Source organism: Leptopilina heterotoma, unplaced genomic scaffold (genome assembly GCF_015476425.1).
Source record: "Leptopilina heterotoma isolate Lh14 unplaced genomic scaffold, ASM1547642v1 Lhet_115, whole genome shotgun sequence".
In the NCBI taxonomy this organism is placed as follows: Eukaryota; Metazoa; Arthropoda; class Insecta; order Hymenoptera; family Figitidae; genus Leptopilina; species Leptopilina heterotoma.
This window is the reverse complement of record NW_025110834.1, coordinates 477,577-499,817: the sequence shown is the minus strand read 5'-3', so window position 1 is coordinate 499,817 and position 22,241 is coordinate 477,577. Positions and strand designations below refer to the sequence as shown.

Here is a 22,241-nt window from a genome sequence, read left to right as displayed (position 1 = left end):
GTTGCCTTTACTTGTAGAATCAGCATTACGTTTCACGTTTTCCAATAACGAATCTATTCTACATTATGGCCTTTATGGCCAAGACTATAGACATTTAAACGGTTTAAATTTTAAAGATAACTGACAATAGCGTACAGTATACCGGTGATTTGTGTATTGTTTGAGAACATTAAATAATGTAGGTTGTTTTAATAATACGAGTTAATGAATTATTGCACAAAAAAGTGATACCGATGATGAAATTTTGATCAGTAAATTAAGTGAATAATTTAATTTCGAAAAGTATTTGAAAATGGATAGTTTTAACAATTCTCCAGTGGAGTCTCGTAAGTACATTTATTTACAAACCTGACAATTCAGGTTTACCTCTTTGTTATGGAGCGGTTGAAACACTTTATTTTGGGGCGATTTTATTTTCCCATGATTAATTAAACTAATCATAATCAAAACAACTGTTAAGTTGTACATTTTTAGACTTGGTGTGGTAGCGATTCTACGCAAATAAACCCTACAAAAAAAATTCTACACAATTTTAATAGAAAAAAAATATTTTTTCTTTGTAGAATTTAATTGCGTAGAATTTAAAAAAAATCTAATTATTAAAATATATTTATTTTTCTAGAATTATCTGGTGTTGAATTTAATGGCGTAAAGTTAATAATTTATAATGAAATAATAAAAAATATATTTTGTCATGCGTAGAATTAAATTTTGTGGAATTTATCGGTGTATTTAATCCTGGCGAATTTAAAAGAATTAATTAAATTATATTTTATTTAATTAGAATGCGTAGAGTTTCATTGTGGGAGAATTAATTTGTGCAGGATTATTATTAAATTGAATTAAAAAAATAATACTTTTTTTTCTTTAAAAAATATTGTTTGAAAAATCGAAAATATGCAGGTATTTTTCATGATTTATATAATAAAATAATATTACAAATTAGAAATTTAAAAAAAATATGATTAACAAATAAAATATACATAAATACCTATACCCATTTTGTTTGTTATATGCTTTTTTCTATAACATATTTCGTTTGACTGATCTGAATTATTATGCAAATTATTCTCCTTTTTATTTATAAAAAATACACTAGAAAATTGATAATTGTTAAAAAATTTTTCTTTTGGGAAGAAAATTATTAGATATTCTTGTTTCTTAATATTTTTGTAAAAAATTCTCATTTTCCATAAGTAAATAATTTGCATCAATTCTATTTCTTAATTTCAATTGTTTTAATAAAATTCAAAGTTTTTTAAAAATAAAGGAAAAAAATGTTTATAAATTATACATATTTGTCAATTAGAAAACTTAATTGAAAATGAAACTTAAAATTTTTGAATTTTTAGAAAATAAAGGAAAAAATTTTATTGAAAAAAATGTTCTGTTAAATTTATTTACGAATATTTTTAATTGTAAAATTATTCGAAAACAATAATTTCTTTTTTGAAATATTTTAAATATTTAATTATTATTATTTTTCCGCAGAAATTAAAATTCTTCAAAACATTCAAATTCAAATCTTTTTGAAATTAATCAACTTGAAAAATATTGTTATAAAACATAAATTACTCCGATTACTCCGAGTGGAAGACTCGGAGTGATCAATTAACAAATTTTTTTGAAAATTTCAAAATAAAAAATTTTTGGAATTTTTTTTGGAATCAAAATTTTTCCAAAATTTTCACATCTTAAAAACTACTGAATATTTTGACGTAATATTTCTTTTTATGTGTAGATTAACATTCCTGAGTTTCATTGCAATTGGTTTACTTACTCCGAAAAAACTAAAATCTTCCAGGGAATCGCACTAATGTTTCCTGTAACAAAATACATATTATGATACTCGGTCACGTAGGGGACATCATAATCGTGGTCCAGAGAGTTTGTAAAATCGGAAAAATCGTTATCGTTTTTTGCATTAACGACATTTAATTTTGTTTTAATCTTTTCAATAAAAGATTGGTTTTGCCGATTTATAAATCTCTTTCAATTTTGACATTGACATTAATGTCTGAGTAACTTGTAACAACCTATTTATTCTGGCTACTAAATGAAATATCAATTTCTATGAAAAGCGAAAACAGTTAAAATTCCTTTAGTTATGAAAACAATTTTATTTAGCGGTGTGTATAATTAATAACAATAACAAATATTAATATCGTGATTTCCAAAAAGATTTAAAATATTCATTCAAACTTAGTATACATACATATACACACATTAGTTTTTTCTATAATTTTTTAACATATACAAATAATTTACTAGGAACGAAATTAAAGTATAGCAACAAAGTTGGTTGCACTCATATAATAGTAATTTGAAGCCAAAAAATGAGAGTAGATTCGACGTCGGGTCAAGCTCAAGAATTCAGGATATGGAAAAAACAGTAAATGCTACAGAACTGTAGGTTGAAATATTATTTTAAGCTTTTCGGGAAGAACTGTAGTTATTTTCTGGACAACTTGTTGAATTTTCTTAAATAATTACAGAACTGGTTTAAGAGTAGAAAAATGTGAAATTAAGGAAAAAAAATTGCCTAAGCAAGTAGTCGAACTTGAGACCTCGAAACTTTGAGAAATATCTCTCCGCCTTATGCCGCTCGGCTGCAGAACGCGTGACGATATATCCCGCGTTGGGATCATATTTAAACCAACAGGCGCTGCATTTCTATAGGCTACGCTACGTTTTCCTTCTTAAATAGTTCTGTAATTCTTCAGCGTGCAGTGACTGAAATATTCAGTTGCAGCGTCAAGAACAATTATTTCCAAGCCATTAGAAAAACACGTTAAAATTCTTAAATAAATATTGAACTTTACTGAAAAAAATAAAATTTTTTTTCCATATCCTGAATTTTTGAATAAAATTCGTAATAATTCTTGAACAAAGATTTTCCGTGTATTCGATTACTTATTTTAACACAATAATTAAATAAATAAAACCACGATTTACAATTAGCCCACACAGCACCGAAGATTTCCTGAAACTCGACCACGAAGTAGTATAAGGAGATCCAACGGTAGTGGGAATTTGAAGACTAGCAAACAATTCATTGGAGTCAGCTTTTGTCCAGCAACAAAATGGTTTAAAATGTGCAAGGCGAGACACATGAATAAAGCGTCTAGGATATTTGTTGTCATTTTCATTCTTAATGCAATAAGCGATTAAGTTCTCATCAAAATAACACGTTGAACATACCTACTGAACTTTGGAAATAAACTTCACATTCTCGTAAAATAATAATTTCTTTAATGCAGCCAAAAACAGGTAAAGGGAGATTGACCCCGACTATATAGTCGCAATCTGCAAAATGATCCATTTGATGCATTTTATTTACTAGATTTACATCGGGGAACAGCCTATGAAAGTCCTTAATAAAATCATTGACAAGAGCTCCTTGATATGGTATTATTAATTTGTGTATATTTGGCACGAGCATTATGTCCATGATTCTAAGTTACTTAAGAATAAGCTCGGCGTATTCATTATCTGATTCAACTTTATCGGCAATGAGAAAAGGAAACACTCGCAACAACAGCATTATTGAAATAAACCATAATTGAAACTTTAACCCTTTAACGCCCAAATGTACAAAATTTTGGCATGAAGTTTGAGGACTTATTTCGCCGGTACTTAAAAATCAATAGAAAAATTCAGCAATCATCATTTCTTATGCTTTCATATGCGCTCTATTGAATGGCGTTAAAAAATCAAAAATTTGTAAACAAAAAAGTTATTAATGTTTTTTATAAAAAAAGTCAAAAGTCAAATTTTTTTCAAACTTTTGTTTAATTTTCAATTTTTTCTACTACGAAATAGCAGAAAAATAATTCTAAATACATAATAATAATTTGCTATTCCGTGAACAAAAAGTGTCGTCTTTTGTTTTTCTATATAATTAATGTTTTGATGACAGATATGTTTTAAAGTGTTGTTTCTATTTTTGTGGTTAAAAATTAGGGGCGCATGACTTCCCCCAAATTCTACTTTATACAATTATAATTGTTATTTACACGGAGAAAAAAATGCTGTTGAATCAATGACATATGGGTTTGATTCATTGAATAGTGTCATAACGGGCTGTCTAACGTATATGCTGTTGTTTTGAAAGCACCGATTCTAATGATTCGATAGTATCACTTTCTTTGAAACAAAAGCATATTTCTCAAATTGACAGCATACTATGTTAATTCGAAGGTGAATCCTTTTGAATCAATAAACAAAATTTTTTAATTTAACAGTATATGCTTTTGAGTCAATGACTATAACTTTTAAATTTAAAAGCATCATTTTTATGATTCAAAAATTTGTACTCTTAATTTTTTTAGTTGTTGCTGTCGATTGAATAACACCATACTGTTAATTCAATTCTTTTATGTGGTTAAATATATACCAACGATAAATTGAAAAAAGGGAATTTTTGTTCACATGTTTTTTATATACTATAATTAATTCTCACACCTTTAACACAACACTTTTTATACACATCTTTTTTCAATTTTTCACACTAACATACCGTAAGTGAGGCTAAATTCGCTCATGTAGGGTAAATTCGCTCAACCGATGTCTATTTTTTAAAATTCGATTAACATACTTTTTAGACAGAAATATTTAAGATTTACAATTGTTTTGGTTAATATAAATGATAAACTTTAATTTAAAATTTATTTGCAGCAAATTCATTGGTAACTTTCAGTAGAAATTATATTTAAAACACAAGTGAATAATTTTCATATTGAACAAGTAGTATAAAAAAGTAGGAAATAAAGCTTTACTTCAAAATTTTTAAGTTGAAACTTCTGAACATTACATTTCCTGTATCTCCAACATGATTTTCATAAAGCACAAAAATTAAAGCAATAAACAGATTCTGCAAAAAATCAATTTAAAAAAAAAATTCAAATTTGTTGTGTAAATTCGCTCAGGAAATAAGTCTACAAAAAAGATGTTTGGGCCTGGATATTTTAAGTATGTTAATTACTTTAATTTATAATTCGATTTTTTTAAATAATAGTACTCTTATAACTGAAAATTAAACGATTTAAAACGGTTTAAGCACTAAACTGTCAAACTTAACCTTGTTTTTTATGGTTATGAGTACGTTTGATTGAATGATTGAATCTAATTACTTATTGATAAAACAATATTAAATATTTATTCCAATAACTTCGAATATTGTTCTTAATTTTTTTCTTTATTGATTCTAAAGAATATTTAGTTTCATTTTTGCAGATTATAATATATTTTGCCAGAATAATAATGGTGAGCGAATTTACCCATCATTTAAAGGTAAAGTCGCTCACAAAAAAACGGCTTATAAATAATTTTCTGCAACATATTTCAATTTCTTTATGCAGTAATAGGAAAGATAAAGGGTTAAAGATTATATATTTTCAGTGCCAATGTTTATTTTCATCGTTTCCCGAAGTTATTTAAAAAAGAATTGAAAAATTGAGCGAATTTAGCCTCACTTACGGTATACATCTTTATTATTATTTTCATTTTTTCCAACGGCTAAACACACACACACACACACATACACATTCAAACACACTTATCTTTTTTAGTCAGAAAAATACGGCTATTCCCAAGCGGTCACCCATCCATTTAGTAACCGCGACCAACGACGCTTAACTTCCGTGATAGACGAGAACCGCCGCGCTGCAATGTAATACATCCGCTTCTCAACGTTGGGCACTTACTTTGTGGTTAAATACCGTGCTCGAGATTTTTCGCGTATATAAGGGAATTTATATAGGGAATTTATATTTAACTAGTCATTAATTAATTAAAAGAATTTAAATAATACTTTTTTATATTGGAATCTCAAAAACGACAGGTTTAATAAACATATAAATATATGTGGGTAAGTATTTCAATAAATTTAGTACCTGTCAATGTCTCAAAACATAGTGTTCTTATTTTTATAGCATATGCTATAGGCAGTCCGCAATAGCACCACTCATTGAAGGAGAGTCCAGAATGGAGTCGAAGTCGGTATGAACGCGCTGATACAACGCGCTCGTCCTATGTATTCCATATGGACGAGCGCGTTAATATCAGCGCGTTCATACCGACTTCGACTCTATTCTGGACTCTCCTTGAAACGAAAGCATATGCTTTCGTTTTCAGAGCGCGCTTCTTTAGAGCAAACAATTTTTCATTTGATTTAAATTTACACGCATTTTCTTCAAATTTATCTATTAGATGCTTCAAATGAATAATGTCAAAGAAGCAATAAATTATTCTGTTGCTATATATAGATGAACTATACTCTCTAAATCTGAATCAGCGAAAAAAGCGCTGTTTTAACCAGTGAACGAAGTTTTCACTGAAAAATAGTGGAATTTGCTGAATATCAGTGGATGTCACTGAAGCAATCAGTAAACTCTGCGTGTGCGCAGAAGTGTAAAATACTCGTAGCGTCATTTCTATGCAAATGTGTCACATTACGCGGAATGTTTTTTTTTACATTAGTGAGAAATTAATTTAAATTGGATGAAATTAGTGATTAGTGAGTAGTGATTAAAGTAAACATTAAAGTGAGCATATTTTCTGTGGTTTCGGTGGTGAATTTAATAAATTTTAAAGTGGTTTTCCTTAAATTGGAAAAATAAATTTATAATGAAAATCTAACTCTAAATTCACAAAAATATTAGTGTTTTAAGTATAATAAAAAATAATAAATCATATACCCGTAAACATTTTAGACACATATTATTGCAAAATTTTATAATTGAGGGGACGGCTTCTAAAAGGGGATACGCGTGGATTCTCGCGTTTAAGTTTTGTCCACTTGGTCAATTTTTGAAAGTATTACAAATTGCAATTTGAATTACCGAAGTTTGTGGAAAATGGAAAGGCGCATCTTTTTTCTTTAAGAAATAAATTTATATCTTTTTTAGTTTATAAAATAATGAGAAAAAACTAAATTTTTGAAAACCAAAAAATTTAAATGTTTTACGTCTTTAACTCGTGCTGGTGTTTTTGATTTTTCATATTTTGTAATCAAACAAAAACAAACTCACAGATTAAGGTTTCCTGAAACCAACTATATTTTTAAAACTTCAAAATCTTAATTAATAAAAAGTTTATTAATTTTTTCGAAAGACATTGCAAAAAAAGTTTTTTTTCAACTTTCAACGCTTCGTTTATCTAGGAAATTTCAAGGTACGAAAAACTTTCAGTGAGAAAGTTTTTTATTACGATACGGACAAGTTTTCTCTAAAATTTTATTAAAATGATATGGATATTTACAAAGTTATTAATGTTTAAAGCATATGGTACGTCAGATTTCTCGCGCCTGAAACGCATTGAGTCCCAAATTGTTCTCTCTAAATCTGAATCAGCGAAAAAAGCGCTGTTTTAACCAGTGAACGAAGTTTTCACTGAAAAATAGTGGAATTTGCTGAATATCAGTGGATGTCACTGAAGCAATCAGTAAACTCTGCGTGTGCGCAGAAGTGTAAAATACTCGTAGCGTCATTTCTATGCAAATGTGTCACATTACGCGGAATGTTTTTTTTTACATTAGTGAGAAATTAATTTAAATTGGATGAAATTAGTGATTAGTGAGTAGTGATTAAAGTAAACATTAAAGTGAGCATATTTTCTGTGGTTTCGGTGGTGAATTTAATAAATTTTAAAGTGGTTTTCCTTAAATTGGAAAAATAAATTTATAATGAAAATCTAACTCTAAATTCACAAAAATATTAGTGTTTTAAGTATAATAAAAAATAATAAATCATATACCCGTAAACATTTTAGACACATATTATTGCAAAATTTTATAATTGAGGGGACGGCTTCTAAAAGGGGATACGCGTGGATTCTCGCGTTTAAGTTTTGTCCACTTGGTCAATTTTTGAAAGTATTACAAATTGCAATTTGAATTACCGAAGTTTGTGGAAAATGGAAAGGCGCATCTTTTTTCTTTAAGAAATAAATTTATATCTTTTTTAGTTTATAAAATAATGAGAAAAAACTAAATTTTTGAAAACCAAAAAATTTAAATGTTTTACGTCTTTAACTCGTGCTGGTGTTTTTGATTTTTCATATTTTGTAATCAAACAAAAACAAACTCACAGATTAAGGTTTCCTGAAACCAACTATATTTTTAAAACTTCAAAATCTTAATTAATAAAAAGTTTATTAATTTTTTCGAAAGACATTGCAAAAAAAGTTTTTTTTCAACTTTCAACGCTTCGTTTATCTAGGAAATTTCAAGGTACGAAAAACTTTCAGTGAGAAAGTTTTTTATTACGATACGGACAAGTTTTCTCTAAAATTTTATTAAAATGATATGGATATTTACAAAGTTATTAATGTTTAAAGCATATGGTACGTCAGATTTCTCGCGCCTGAAACGCATTGAGTCCCAAATTGTTCGTTTGCAACGCGTTAAAAATATTTTGTCAATATATATAATAAAATTTATTGAAATTTATTTTTAACCTAAATATTTTATTTTGTTATATGTACAAAAGTCAACTAAAATAATATTTCTTATTTTTAAGTTTCTTGTTTCATTTAGTTCAAGGTTTCCACTCTTCGTCAAAATGATCTCGTTTACTACATTTAATGTTTTTAAAATAATTATTAAAAAACTCCTGTCCGTTTGGAGGAAGATATCGATTTCCTTAATTGTGATAAAAAAATCTCGAAATCCTGGGAAAATTGTATTGGGTTTTACCGAACCCTTTTTTTTGCAGTCAACGGTCGCGGCAACCGCGACTCATCTGGACACCATATTTTTCCGTAGAGTGAAAACAAATGACAACTTTGAGAAAAATAGCATATAAAAAAGGGTTACTTCCTTGAAGTGCACATGATAACAAAAAAAAATCTATTGTATGAAAATGTTTGCCAAAATACAGATATAAATAAAATAAAATTTGTTTTAACTTCAAGTATTAAATACAATATGGAATTATTGTACAATTTATTTTGCGAATAATTCTGCAATATTTTTTAAAAAATAATTTCATATATCTTTACGTACAATACATGTTAGAATAAATAAACTGATGCTACTGTTATATAAAGTTAGATGAATCGTCATAATCCATAGTTAAATATTATTTAAAAATAATTACTTTGATATTAAAAAACCAGTCAAAAATTAAAATAATAATATTTTTACTATTCTTAATAAACTTTTATTAGTTAAATTAACATTACATTTATGTCAAAATAACTGTGTACTAATTATTTGTATGTCAGTAAATTTTAACTATTTCCAGACGATTTTGGCTAATTATTATTGGTTACTTCTTAATAATAATAATATTGCAAAAATTTATCAGTGACTCTAATAAAAATTGTATTTATTTTAAGTAAACAAATGAATAAACTAAAATAGTCTTAATATGTTCCATGCAAACGAACAATTCGGTACTCAATGCGTTCCAGGCGCAAGAAATCTGACGCACCATACGCTTTAAACATTAATAACTTTGTAAATATCCATATCATTTTAATAAAATTTTAGAAAAAACTTGTCCGTATCGTAATAAAAAACTTTCTCACTGAAAGTTTTTCGTACCTTGAAATTTCCTAGATAAACGAAGCGTTGAAAGTTGAAAAAAAACATTTTTTGCAATGTCTTTCGAAAAAATTAATAAACTTTTTATTAATTAAGATTTTGAAGTTTTAAAAATATAGTTGGTTTCAGGAAACCTTAATCTGTGAGTTTGTTTTTGTTTGATTACAAAATATGAAAAATCAAAAACACCAGCACGAGTTAAAGACGTAAAACATTTAAATTTTTTGGTTTTCAAAAATTTAGTTTTTTCTCATTATTTTATAAACTAAAAAAGATATAAATTTATTTCTTAAAGAAAAAAGATGCGCATTTTCATTGTGTATAAATTTATTTCATTGAATTTGAAAATTGAAAATGTTTTAAAATCACACTATTCGTCAATACTTATACGTGAGAATCCACGCGTATCCCCTTTTAGAAGCCGTCCCCTCAATTGTTGGTTATAAATTGATTGAAAAGAAAATTAATACAGCTGCCATATTCGATAATACGTAACCGCTGATTGGACCAGCGACTATTCGCTGATTCTCAGTGGCATACTTATAGCTATTTGAATTAGCGACTATCCGCTGAGAATCAGTGAGTTTTCGCTGATTCTGATTTAGAGAGTATAAAGTTTAAAATTGCATGAAATAACAATTATATAGAGTTAAATTTGGGGAGAGTCATACGTCCCTAAATATTAACAATTTAAGGAATTAAAAATTTGTAATAATAATTTTTTTGTTCCCGGTTTAAATAATTCTTTTGGCGAGTTTCTTAAAATTTTCTGAAAATAATGTTTTTTTAATAATTTTATAACGGCGGGTAGAAATTGCGGCCGGGTAAGGAAACCGCAAATTCTGTTTTGTCCCATATTATCTCCTAATATTTGAATTAGGCGGAAAAGAAGATGATGAATTTTGTTTCCAATATTTATTTTTACGCCCTCAGTAGCAACCAAATGAAGATCTTCAATGGTTTTTCGAAATAGCTGTTCATTTGTAATTTGTTTCATGTATTTCGATTTAAAAATTGTAGAGACAAATACATTTCTTAACTTGGCAGATATGTGAGAAGGTAAACAAGCAAGAGAAATGTATGCTCTGTAACCACGTGACCAGAATTTTAAACTTCTTTAACCCCTTCAGTGTGTAGCTAAAATATAACAAAATGGTCCCAAAATGTGTAAGACCTTCTTGTGAATAAATTTTCATGACACTAGGTACTAAGGGGTTTTCGTGGTCGCTGATTACGAATCTGACATTAGTTTTTAAAAATTTAATATGGCGTATCCAAAATAGCGGTCACGATTTTGAAAAATTCATTGGATACGCTTAAAATTCGTTATTCGGGGGTTTTTGGGGTCGCTGATTATGAATCTGTTATTAGATTTTCAAAGCTTAAATGGTAAGAATTTTTAGAAGAATTTATCCACTTTTGAAATTTTTCAAAATTTTTGGCGGACACTTTGGATGAAAAATTATGTATTTTAAAAATATGACTTCAGAATCGTGATCAGCGACCTCAAAAACCCCCAGTAAGAATTTTTGCGAATATACGTTAAGATGTTTTCTTGTTTGGGCCATGAGGTGTATACACGTCATCCACTATTTGGGCCAGTTTTTTTCATGACGTGTATACACGTCATCCACAGTCAAGGGGTTAATGTCCTTTAAAAAATTCAATGTTAATTAAAAGGCATTAACTCCACAACAAATGATTCCCTTAAACGGCATTAAAGTAAATTCAGACTCTGCGGTCACGTGGTTACAGAGAATTGAATTGGATAGAAATTATCAACTTAACAATAGAAAAGAATTCATTAAGATTGCGGACAAAAACAGAATTGGTTTGGAATTTAAAGAAATAAAAGTACCAATCCACTTTAATTCACCCCTTATTACTGGGTTTCTTAAAAAGTACGAGACAAATGCTAAACAAAAAAATTCGTTTTTTTCTAAGAAAATGTGCTGTTAATTGTCTTGATTTTGTCGGTAGTACTTTGTACTATTCTGCAGTAACACTTTTTCTCCTTGCATGAATCTGAAATTAGACGGGTTCTTAAAATAGATCCCATAATATTCTTTCGGATCTGAATCGGCATCTAAAAAATTTATCATCTCTTCTCTAGCTAATTTTTCCGCAGCTTCTATGTCTTCTTATGTCATGCTTGCAAATGACAATGCATTGTCCCAGCTCAGAAATCGCAATTTTGGTCTTTTCCTACAAATATATAAAACATTATGTTATATTTAAAAATATGGTAACTATAAATTGATTATTAATAACTAAAATTTTTTAAGGGGGTTTCGAAGAATGGTATCTATAAAAATCTATTGGAATTTTAAGGTTATTTTTATTTTCATCACAAGCAAATTAAATATTTTCAATTAAAAAATATTTAATTAAATTATATTTGATTAGATAAACATAGAATAAAAACTACTTAAAATATAAAATAAAAATTGTTTGATTTTATATAATGACAAAGGAAAGAAATTTAGGAATAGCCTAAAATTTTTGCAACTATATAATGTATATCTTTCTTCATGACGAGAAATAGAGGGTTATATGTTACAATTACAACCATAACGTATGTATAAAAATAATAATATATATATAATATTGTCTTACCTCATGGGTTAACTTGTAAAAAATATCTCGGAAAAATAGTGAACTAAATCTTTCGTTTGAAAATGAATGCTCTATGAAATCGAACGGAATCCTGTTGACTGCTGCATAATTTATCGGAATCACACTTTCATCGATAATATGATTTCGGTAATAATGAGTTCGAACGAAACTCGCATAACTTTGCAAAGCAATGCATTACGTATCATTTTCTTGTTTCACACAACAACGTTATTGTTTTATTGAAACAAAATATGACAAGATCATAATGAAAATTTTGCGCTGATTTAATGAGTGAAAAACACCTCGCTTACAACACGATTGCATTAATGCTACAGTCCAATCGACCTGAATTTTATCTTGATTTTAAATTACTGTCCCAGTCGCAGGCGCTGATCCAGGGAGGCACAGTGGCATGTCCCCCGAGAACAGCATATCCAATACAGAGGATTGGATAATAGATCAGCGGACCAATAAGATAATTGGACTTTTTTAACACATTCTCTGATTTGTCAATTCTATTGCGCTATTTTACTTACGCAAGTTGTGTTGCGTAAGTGTCCTCTGTGACAGTTGTTGGATATTATGAACGCAACTTCAAATATTAGATGAACACGATTGATTCGTACTTCGAACTTTGATTATGAAGAAAGATTTTTGTTTTGCGGATTATATATGTGTATGACTTTATATGATTCGACGTGTGTTACAATTGTTAATTATTGAGATAATATTCGTGAAACATTGTATGCTATGGCCGATACACTGTCAAGTTCTTTTGCTCAAGGTTCACAATTGCAGAAAAATTTCGGTCAGATTATGCAGTTAATTTGCTGAAAGAGAGTGGACTGTATTAAAAAAGAAGAGAACGTCTTCTTACGGAATTACCGAATAGAAATATTCAAAAGGCCTTAAGAAATGTTCCTCCTAGTAAAGATTATTTATTTTCCAAGGAAAGTCTATCTCCCCTTATTAATTCCCCAGGTGGTTCTCAAATTTGGCTCGATACCCCATCGTATACCTCGACTAAAAAAACTTCATCAAAAAGAGATCCACTTCCATCTACTTCAAACCAGCAACATCATTCTCATCAATATAGATCATATCCTTATAAATATCAATCATTGTTGCGCCGTGCAAATTATAAACCTAGAGGAGGATTTAGAAAAAATCAATCAAAACCCAGAACGGATGATTCCTTTTGTAAGAAAACAAATAATCAAGAAATCTCAACACCAGTTTTTTGGGGGTCCGCTTGCTACTTTCAGTGATAGGTGGCGATCCTTGGGAGTCCCTTCAACAAGGGACCTTTTCGTACTACAAGTCCTTTCGTCTGACTTTCCCGGACATCACGCCCCTCGCGAATAAAAAAAGTACTTCGGTTGTAAACAAGAACGCATGACATAACCTACAGCAGTAAATTTTTGTAAATTTAAATAGTGGACAAATGCACTTCTCCTCTTTTAATTAAAGAAGGACATAAATTGTCTTTCTTTAAACTAAGGGTTTGTTCTTTTAAACATTTGACTAATAACTTTAAATTGTAATTAACTGTCAAGAAATTTATCAATCCTCCAAGTCAAATATTATTTGACTTGGAGGATTGATAAATTTCTTGACAGTTAATATTATCTTTTACCGAGTGATAAATTCTACTACTTAATTTAAATTGTAATATTTGTTGCTGCCATTTATTAGGAAAATAGTTATGAATATTGGAAGCAAATCGTTCCAACAAAAAATAACAAAGAATTGATGAGGAGTCATGTCATTTGCGAGTTGCATTTTTTAGAATGTGAAATTGAGAAACTTAAAAATATGTAATAAACGACAAAGAACATGAAATAAAAAGAGATAATTTAAAAGTAGTAGCTGTCCCTTCAATTTTTCCAACCAATGTCAAAGACAAACTCGACTACTCGGAAATTTTTATATTATTTATATATTATTATATATTTGCTGAATTTTGTGTTTATTCCTATATTTATATACCCGAACACTAATTATTTGTTACGATGTATGAAAATACATAAATAATTTATGTAAACACAGAAAAACTTTTCAACTTTAAAAATATTTAATTTCTATAAACACATCTGACAGTAGCAGACGATATTTAGTTTTTTTCCGTTAGAGGCACTGCTATCCAGGAGAGTGACGAACCATGAATTAAGATATATGAAATTAGCACACATTGTATGTACGTCGTTGAATCTTCTTATACCAGAGACATGAGAGTAGTGGTGTACCTAGATGATATTGTCAGAATATTGAATTTCTGGGAACCCTCTTCTTCTTCTTCTTCTTGTTTTAATGGCCTCTTGTTTAACAAATAGCCAGTACAATAACAAATAGCCAGTACAATTTCTGGGAACCCAATGGAACACTAAAATTAACAGAATGAGTCTCCCAAGAAAAAAGACTGACAAAATTATCACACTTATAAATAAAATTAAATCAAAAAATCTCTATCCTTTGAAAGAAATTCAAAGTCTCCTCGGACATCTTAACTTTTCGAATTTTGTGATTTCCAGAGGTCGTTTGCCAAAAAGCTGGGATTCCAACCTCAAAGAAATGTTTGCTGTTTATTCTGCAATCAGAGTGCTCACCATCTTCAGAATTCGCATATTCTTCTTCAGACCAACAACAGAACGCTAGTGGCTTATATACAAAAGGAAGGAGGTACGAAGTCTCTACTCCTGTCGATACTTCAGTGGATTTAGTAGCGCAAACTTAAAAGACCTCTTGCATTATAAATGTGTCATGATTTGAAACTGCAATTTCTCTTGATGAAGCCATATCCGAGCCGTTGAGCAGTTCTTCGAATTTAAAAATTAGTGAGTAAATTCATGAAGTGAAATAATCAGTGCTACAGTCAGAATACACAGATTCTGAGTCTGATTGATCAAAATATTGATGATTTCATAATATATAAATTGTTGGAAAATCCTTGGACGCCGCCAAACAATTTTCAATTTCCATTTTCAGAACATCATAAAAATGGAAAAACAGTTAAACGTTACTTGAACCATTTGCGTTTGGTTTACAAAACCATCTGGCGTAAGAAAGCATGGAGCGACTCTGGTATATAAACTCGTGCTGTAGAAACCGGGAAAGAATTCATTGCTATTTACCTCGATCCTAGGCGTGATATAAGGAGTAAGATAAACGACAAGTGCCTATCTGAAGTCGTGGAAAATAGAGCCAGATTCAAACCAATTGTGGAAAGTATTTTTTTCTTAGGTCGACAAAATATTTCACTGCGTGGATATAGGGATGACGGCAATCTTTATTTAATCTCGAAATATATTAGTAAAAGCACTCAGAACAAAATCACTGATTGTTGTTGTCAAGAAATTTTCAATACCATTGTTGACATCAAGTACAATTATCCAATCTTTATGCAATTTTAGTGAGATCTTATTTTGTTTTTTGAAAAAAATCCATTCATATAATTTTATAATTATTTATTAGCTTTCGCCTGTCGACGACAGGCATCCTCAAATATTTTAAACTGAAATTACATACAATTATTACTGAAAGAAATATATCGAAAAATATCTAGAAGAACATAACCTATAACATAACCTATAACTTACCAAGAAGGTTTCGTCGCGGAAATTTACTGAATATATAATTTAAAAAAACACATCTTAATTTGTCAACAAAGACACATTTAAAATAGATCATGATGTTAATAATAAAAATTACAAACGGAAAAAAGAAAAGGAAAGATTAAAAAAAATTTTTAATGAAAATTTGAAATTTGTTCACGATATCCTAATTGAAAATAATTACCCTGTAACTTTTTTAAAGAAATATATTAATTTACGTTACCAATTTTTATTAAATAACAATGTTAATAATAATATCAAAGAACCTTTTTCTTCCACTAATTTAGTCGTTTTGCCTTACGTAAATGAGCTGCAATATTTTAAAAAAAATTTATTTAATGAGTACAATGTTGGTGTCGTTTTCTCTTATGATAAGGATCCGTTTAAAATTTTTTCAAAAAATAAAGACCCTACTTCTTTTGTTTTAAATTCGCATTTGGTTTATTGTGTACCTTGCCAATGTGGAGCTTGCTACATTGGTGAGACTGGTAGATATATTAAAGACAGATTAAGTGAACATAAGAGGGATTGTAGAAACGATAGTAGAAAAACAGCTTTGGTCACTCATGCACATGAGAATGACCATCTGTTTAATTTCGAAGCAACAAACATCATATTTATTTTTATTTATTTAACATACACTTGTCTAGTGAACAAGAAGTTCATACAAGGCGAGTTCGATATAGCGCGAAAACAAAAAGAAAAAACTAAATGATTGGACACGAAAATAACATATACAGCTCACACTGCACACCAATGGCACTACTAATACGGATCTTTCCCTTTTAACATCAAAATAAACATTTTTTACAACTCCTTTATTAAAATGAGATCCGAGGACGACATGATTTCGAACAATCTATTGTAGGTTTCAGTAGACGCATTTAAGGGAAACAATGACTCGCGAACACACATCCAAGCAGGACAATCAACAATTAGGTGATGCAGACTTTCATAGTCTTGCCGACAACATCTACATAATTTTTCCGGACTAAACACAAACTTGACTGTTCCAAACAAAATTCTGGTAACATAAACTTTCGACAATCGTAGTTGGGCAAAAATTCTCTTATAAAAAAGACTCAGTTTAGACACCAAATATGGCTGCGTATCCGGAGACAAGGAAAGAGAAGGATAAAACAATAAGCTACTCGATGAAGACAATCTCTCTTAACCCCTGTCTCCAAGGTGCGCCCGGTATAATCCGAGAATGTTCCCGCAGTCCAGGCTCTCGATATCTTGAAAAAATTTATCCCAATGAGGGGTCAAGTCCTCGTAATAAAAAAAGACCTGCAACTGAATAATCCAGTTAAACCTATTATCCGGATCCTTGCGGGACAAGCTCATTAATCTTATCAAACAAAGCTTGGGGAAAAGCAAATTGTTCATCTTAGCAATCCTTGTTATCCAGGATAAGATGTTTTTTAAAATTATAAAGGATAGGTGTAACGATCCCGATTCTATCCTCAGCGCGTAACCCGGGGTATTAGACGGAAGCAAAAGTAGTTTCTTTAAAAAAGAGAGTTGTGTACGTTCGATAAATTCCAAACAATTTAAGGCCCAAATCTGGGAACCGTATATCAAAATACTGATCACCAGACTCTCAAATAATCTACTGTATGAGGACCAAGTATCAGCACCGGACGAGCAGACCACCCTCAGCACCGTGCCTGCAGCCACATTTGCCGCGCTAGTAAATTTATTTGCCGCCATCAAAAACGAACAATCTCCACAAAAAGGTACACCTTAGTATTCGTAGCAATCAACTACATCAATTTGACTTTCCGCGTATTTAAACGACTTAAAATTTTTTGCAGGAGAATTACGCTTTCTAGAAAAAATTACAATTTTAGTTTTGTTAGTGTTAACCGTCATCTGATTAAGGACGCAATATGAGTAAAGCGCATTTAGTTTTTTATTAACCTCAAGAGGCGTATCTGACAAAATAACATAGTCGTCCGCATAACCAATTACAATAACTTCATTTGTACTATTAATGGAAAGGCCCCTGCATCCTTGGGCGACAAAGTGGTTCTCGAAATCGCTTATAAACAAGAGAAACTCCAATGGACTTAAAACCTCACCTTGGAGGACACCCTGAGTAATCTTGACAGAATCAGTCACTCCCTTATGAGTACTAATATTGGTATTAGCAGCTGAGTAAAAAGATTTCATAATGTTTATCAACTTACTACTAACCCCTAATTTATTGAGCTTCCACCACAGAAGGGTATGAGAGAGGGAAGGAAACGCGCCTTTGAAATCAAGAAATATTGCGTACACCACTGATGAGCAATTTCTTAAATGAATTTGTATTAAAGAGTTCAGTGTGAAAAGATTGTCAAGGCAGCTCCTTCCCCCTCTAAACCCCGACTGTGACTCAGGAATCAAATTCAATTCTGCTGCCCAAGTCTCCACTCTCCTGCAAAGTACCTGAGTAACAATTTTCGCGATATTTCTAACCAATGAAATCTGTCTATAATTTTCTGGGTCCTCCGGGTCGCCCTTTTTAAAAATCATTCTAGTTAAGATTTTACCCCAATCTTTTGGGACAGATTCCGAGTCCATAATTTTATTAAAAAAACTACAGATAAAAAGAATCCAATTCTGAGGTAAATTCTTATAAAAGACGACCGGAATGCCGTCCAAACCAGGAGCCTTCCCACTTTTCGACCTTCTCATGCTATCAACAATCTCTTCAAAAGTTATGGCGCCATCCAAAATTGGATGAGACACCTTTATAAAAACGATATTACACGAAACAGGAAGACTGATACACGGATAGCATTTACATAAATATTCCTGCCATGTCTTGAAATCGATATTCGATCCACGAAAAGGTCTACACCTGAACGAATTAATGACCCTCCAAAACTGCGCAGAGCTCCCACAATTAGCCAAAGCATCTATTTGTTTGTTACGGTAATCCCTCTTCTTCCCTTTTAGAATTTTTTTTAACTTGTTTTTTTAAGAAAGATCTGACCTTTTTGAATCTTCAGAAAAATCCGAAGCCCTGCACAGTCCTAGACAATCAGAAACCGCCCTACTAGCGACCCCACACTCGCGATCAAACCATGGTTTACTCTTAGAACAGTTATTAAAAGAACGATTATGTTTCACCATACCCAGATCTGTAGCCACCAAACCTATCACAGAGATAAGTACATCATTCAGGTCATTCACGCTGACATCCAGATGTCCCACTTCACTTCTGAACGCCATCGAAGTTGAAAATTCTTGTGCTTTATCCGATTCAAACAAAAAAGTAGGGGGGTCTAGGTCATATATATCACGTAAGGGATAGGGGGGACTTTGAAACCAATCCAATTTAACAGGCAGATGATCCTACAGTGTAGGCATCTCCAAAACCTCAAAATCCTTAAATAGGTGAAGACCGCTGATGGAACACCAAACGAGGTCGACGACACTTTCACCCTGAGGACCAACAAAGGTAAAGCAGGCCGGAGAATCAAGGCGGGAACGACCATTTAAGAGAACAAGCCCATTAGACTCCATCATTTCAACAAGTAGCCTTCCTCGGGACGCATGATTATTCCCCAAATGTCATTTTTCCGAAATGTCATTTTACCGAACTGCACTTTTGCGAATAGTCATTTTTGCGAAAAGCCATTTTTGCGAAATGTCATGTTTACGAATAGTAATTTTTGCGAAAAGCCATTTTTGCGAATAGTAATTTTTGCGAATTGTCATTTTTGCGAATCGCCATTTTTACGAATTGTCACTTTTGCGAATTGACATTTTTACGAATCGCCATTTTTACGAATTGTCACTTTTGCGAATCGACATTTTTACGAAATGTCATTTTTGCGAATAGCCATTTTTGCGAAAAGTAATTTTTACGAATTGTCGTTTTGCGAATTGTCATTTTTGCGAAAAGCTATTTTTGCGAATTGTCATTTTTGCGAAATTTCATTTTTGAGAAATGTCATTTATGCGAATTGTCACTTTTGCGAATCGCCATTTTTACGAATTGTCACTTTTCCGAAAAGTCATTTTGGCGAATTGTCATTTTTGCGAAAAATACAATAGTAAACTTGTAGGTATATATAGATTCACTATTGTATTTTTCGCAAAAATGACAATTCGCAAAAATGACTTTTCGGAAAAGTGACAATTCGTAAAAATGGCGATTCGCAAAAGTGACAATTCGCATAAATGACATTTCTCAAAAATGATATTTCGCAAAAATGACAATTCGCAAAAATAGCTTTTCGCAAAAATGACAATTCGCAAAAACAACAATTCGTAAAAATTAGTTTTCGCAAAAATGGCTATTCGCAAAAATGACATTTCGTAAAAATGTCGATTCGCAAAAGTGACAATTCGTAAAAATGTCGATTCGTAAAAATGTCAATTCGCAAAAGTGACAATTCGTAAAAATAGCGATTCGCAAAAATGACAATTCGCAAAAATTACTATTCGCAAAAATGGCTTTTCGCAAAAATTACTATTCGTAAAAATGACATTTCGCAAAAATGGCTTTTCGCAAAAATGACTATTCGCAAAAGTGCAGTTCGGTAAAATGACATTTCGGAAAAATGACATTTGGGGAATAATCATGCGTCCCGCCTTCCTCTACTGTAGATAACAGGGTCCAAAGATTTCCTTTTGCAATAGAAAGGTAGCATACTTTGACAGAGATATGCGCTTACTTGGTTAAGATCAGCTACTCTGCAATTGAAGTCACCAACGATCACAATGGGTAACTCAGGGTGAGAATTTGTTATACAATTTAAGGTAGCACACAATTCCTCTAGATTCTCTTTACAGTCCAAGATCGGGGACCAATACACAACACCAAGAATAAAAACAGAGTTAAAATATACAAACTTTACGAACAAAAAATTAGGCGAAGTATCAATAATTTCAAAACTGTACATGTTAGAATTAAATGAGAGAAAAAGACCTCCCATGACTCTGCCAAACTTATTATTTCTGATAGCAGGTGAAACAATGGTATGAAATGCGGTGCTCTTGAAAGGGTTAAAATCACAGGACTCGCACCATGTTTCGCAGACGCACAAAATGTCACTATTGTTCAAAAAATCATAAATGTCCGTAAGATTCTTTAGGCCGTTCGCATTCCAAAAAAGAATCTTTGGTTGGAGAGCTTTATCAGATAAACCGTTAAAATACCGTGATTGCTAATCCTTAACAACAAACATCATATGTAACGAACGAAATTACAGACGAAGGAAATTTAGAGAGATGTTTCACATTCACAGGTTCGAAAACTCTGTTAATAAACAGACTGATTTAAATAATTTGAATCAGTTTTATCATTCGTTAATTTTCAGCACTAATTAACTAATATATTTATTTTGTATTAAAATTTTCTTAAATTGCTGCTTTTTTGAAATTTGAATTTACCTACTGTATAGGTTTCTTCCTTACCATGTATAGAGGTACTTTTCATTTTCACTTACTATCACTGTAATTCACTATTATATTTGAACAAGAGGGATCAAGCATGCAAACACATGTTTTTTCTTTCCTTTTTTCCGTTTGTAATTTTTATTATTAACAACATGTTCTATTTTAAATGTGTCTTTGTTGACAAATTAAGTTGTGTTTTTTTAAATTATATATTCAGTAAATTTCCGCGAAGAAACCTTCTTGGTAAGTTATAGGTTATGTTCTTCTAGATATTTTTCGATATATTTCTTTCACTAATAATTGTATGTAATTTCAGTTTAAAATTATCAGAGGATGCCTGCCGTCGACGGGCGAAAGCTAATAAATAATTATAAAATTATATGAATGGATTTTTTCAAAAAAAAAATAAAATAAGATCTCACTAAAATTACAAATCAAAACAAAATAACATCGTAATATTAATGCAATTCTATTCGACGAGACTATTGATGTGAACCACAAATATAAAATAAGCCTGAACTTGAGATATGTTCATAATTTTAAAGAAATTCAAGAGGATTTTGTAAGCTTCATCGATGAATTTCATACCGCTTTGAGTACCGATTTTAATAGCAATATTACCTCTACAAAAAGTCAATACTAAAATCATTATAATACTTACCATTATTAATATTTATATCATTTACAACGTTTCCCGAATGTTATCTCAATAATTATCAGATTGTATGACACGACGAATTATATAAAATCATACGATAAATAGTATATTACATTATAAGGGCAGAAAGTTCGAAATTCCTGCATTGCGTGAAATGATTATCAATGCATCGCGATGCAGGAATTTCGAACTTTTTGACAGTGTAATGTATACTATTTTGCACCCGAGTTAGATAATAGTGTTGCTGCTGTTCTACGAAAGCAATGACCAATGTATGATTTTGCATCTGGTAACCTTAAAAATTCTGCTATCGCTTTAGAAATTTCGTCAATTTTATTCCAGTCTATGACTTCGATTCCTGCGATGAAACTTCCCTTTGTGATATTACACGGAAAGAAAAAGTCTAAAGAAT

The 22,241-nt window shown here is 30.6% G+C and overlaps 1 protein-coding gene across 1 annotated transcript in view; it reads left to right on the top strand.

Annotated features, from left to right (window-relative positions):
• The first annotated feature begins 99 nt into the window (after window positions 1–99).
• LOC122508959 (ras GTPase-activating-like protein IQGAP1) overlaps window positions 100–22,241 on the top strand; it is a 61,430-nt gene continuing 39,288 nt past the window's right edge. Inside the window, exon 1 of the mRNA XM_043622657.1 lies at window positions 100–326. Within this exon, the coding sequence (XP_043478592.1) occupies window positions 293–326 (34 nt within the window). The 5' untranslated portion in view covers window positions 100–292. The remainder of the gene's footprint in view (window positions 327–22,241) is intronic.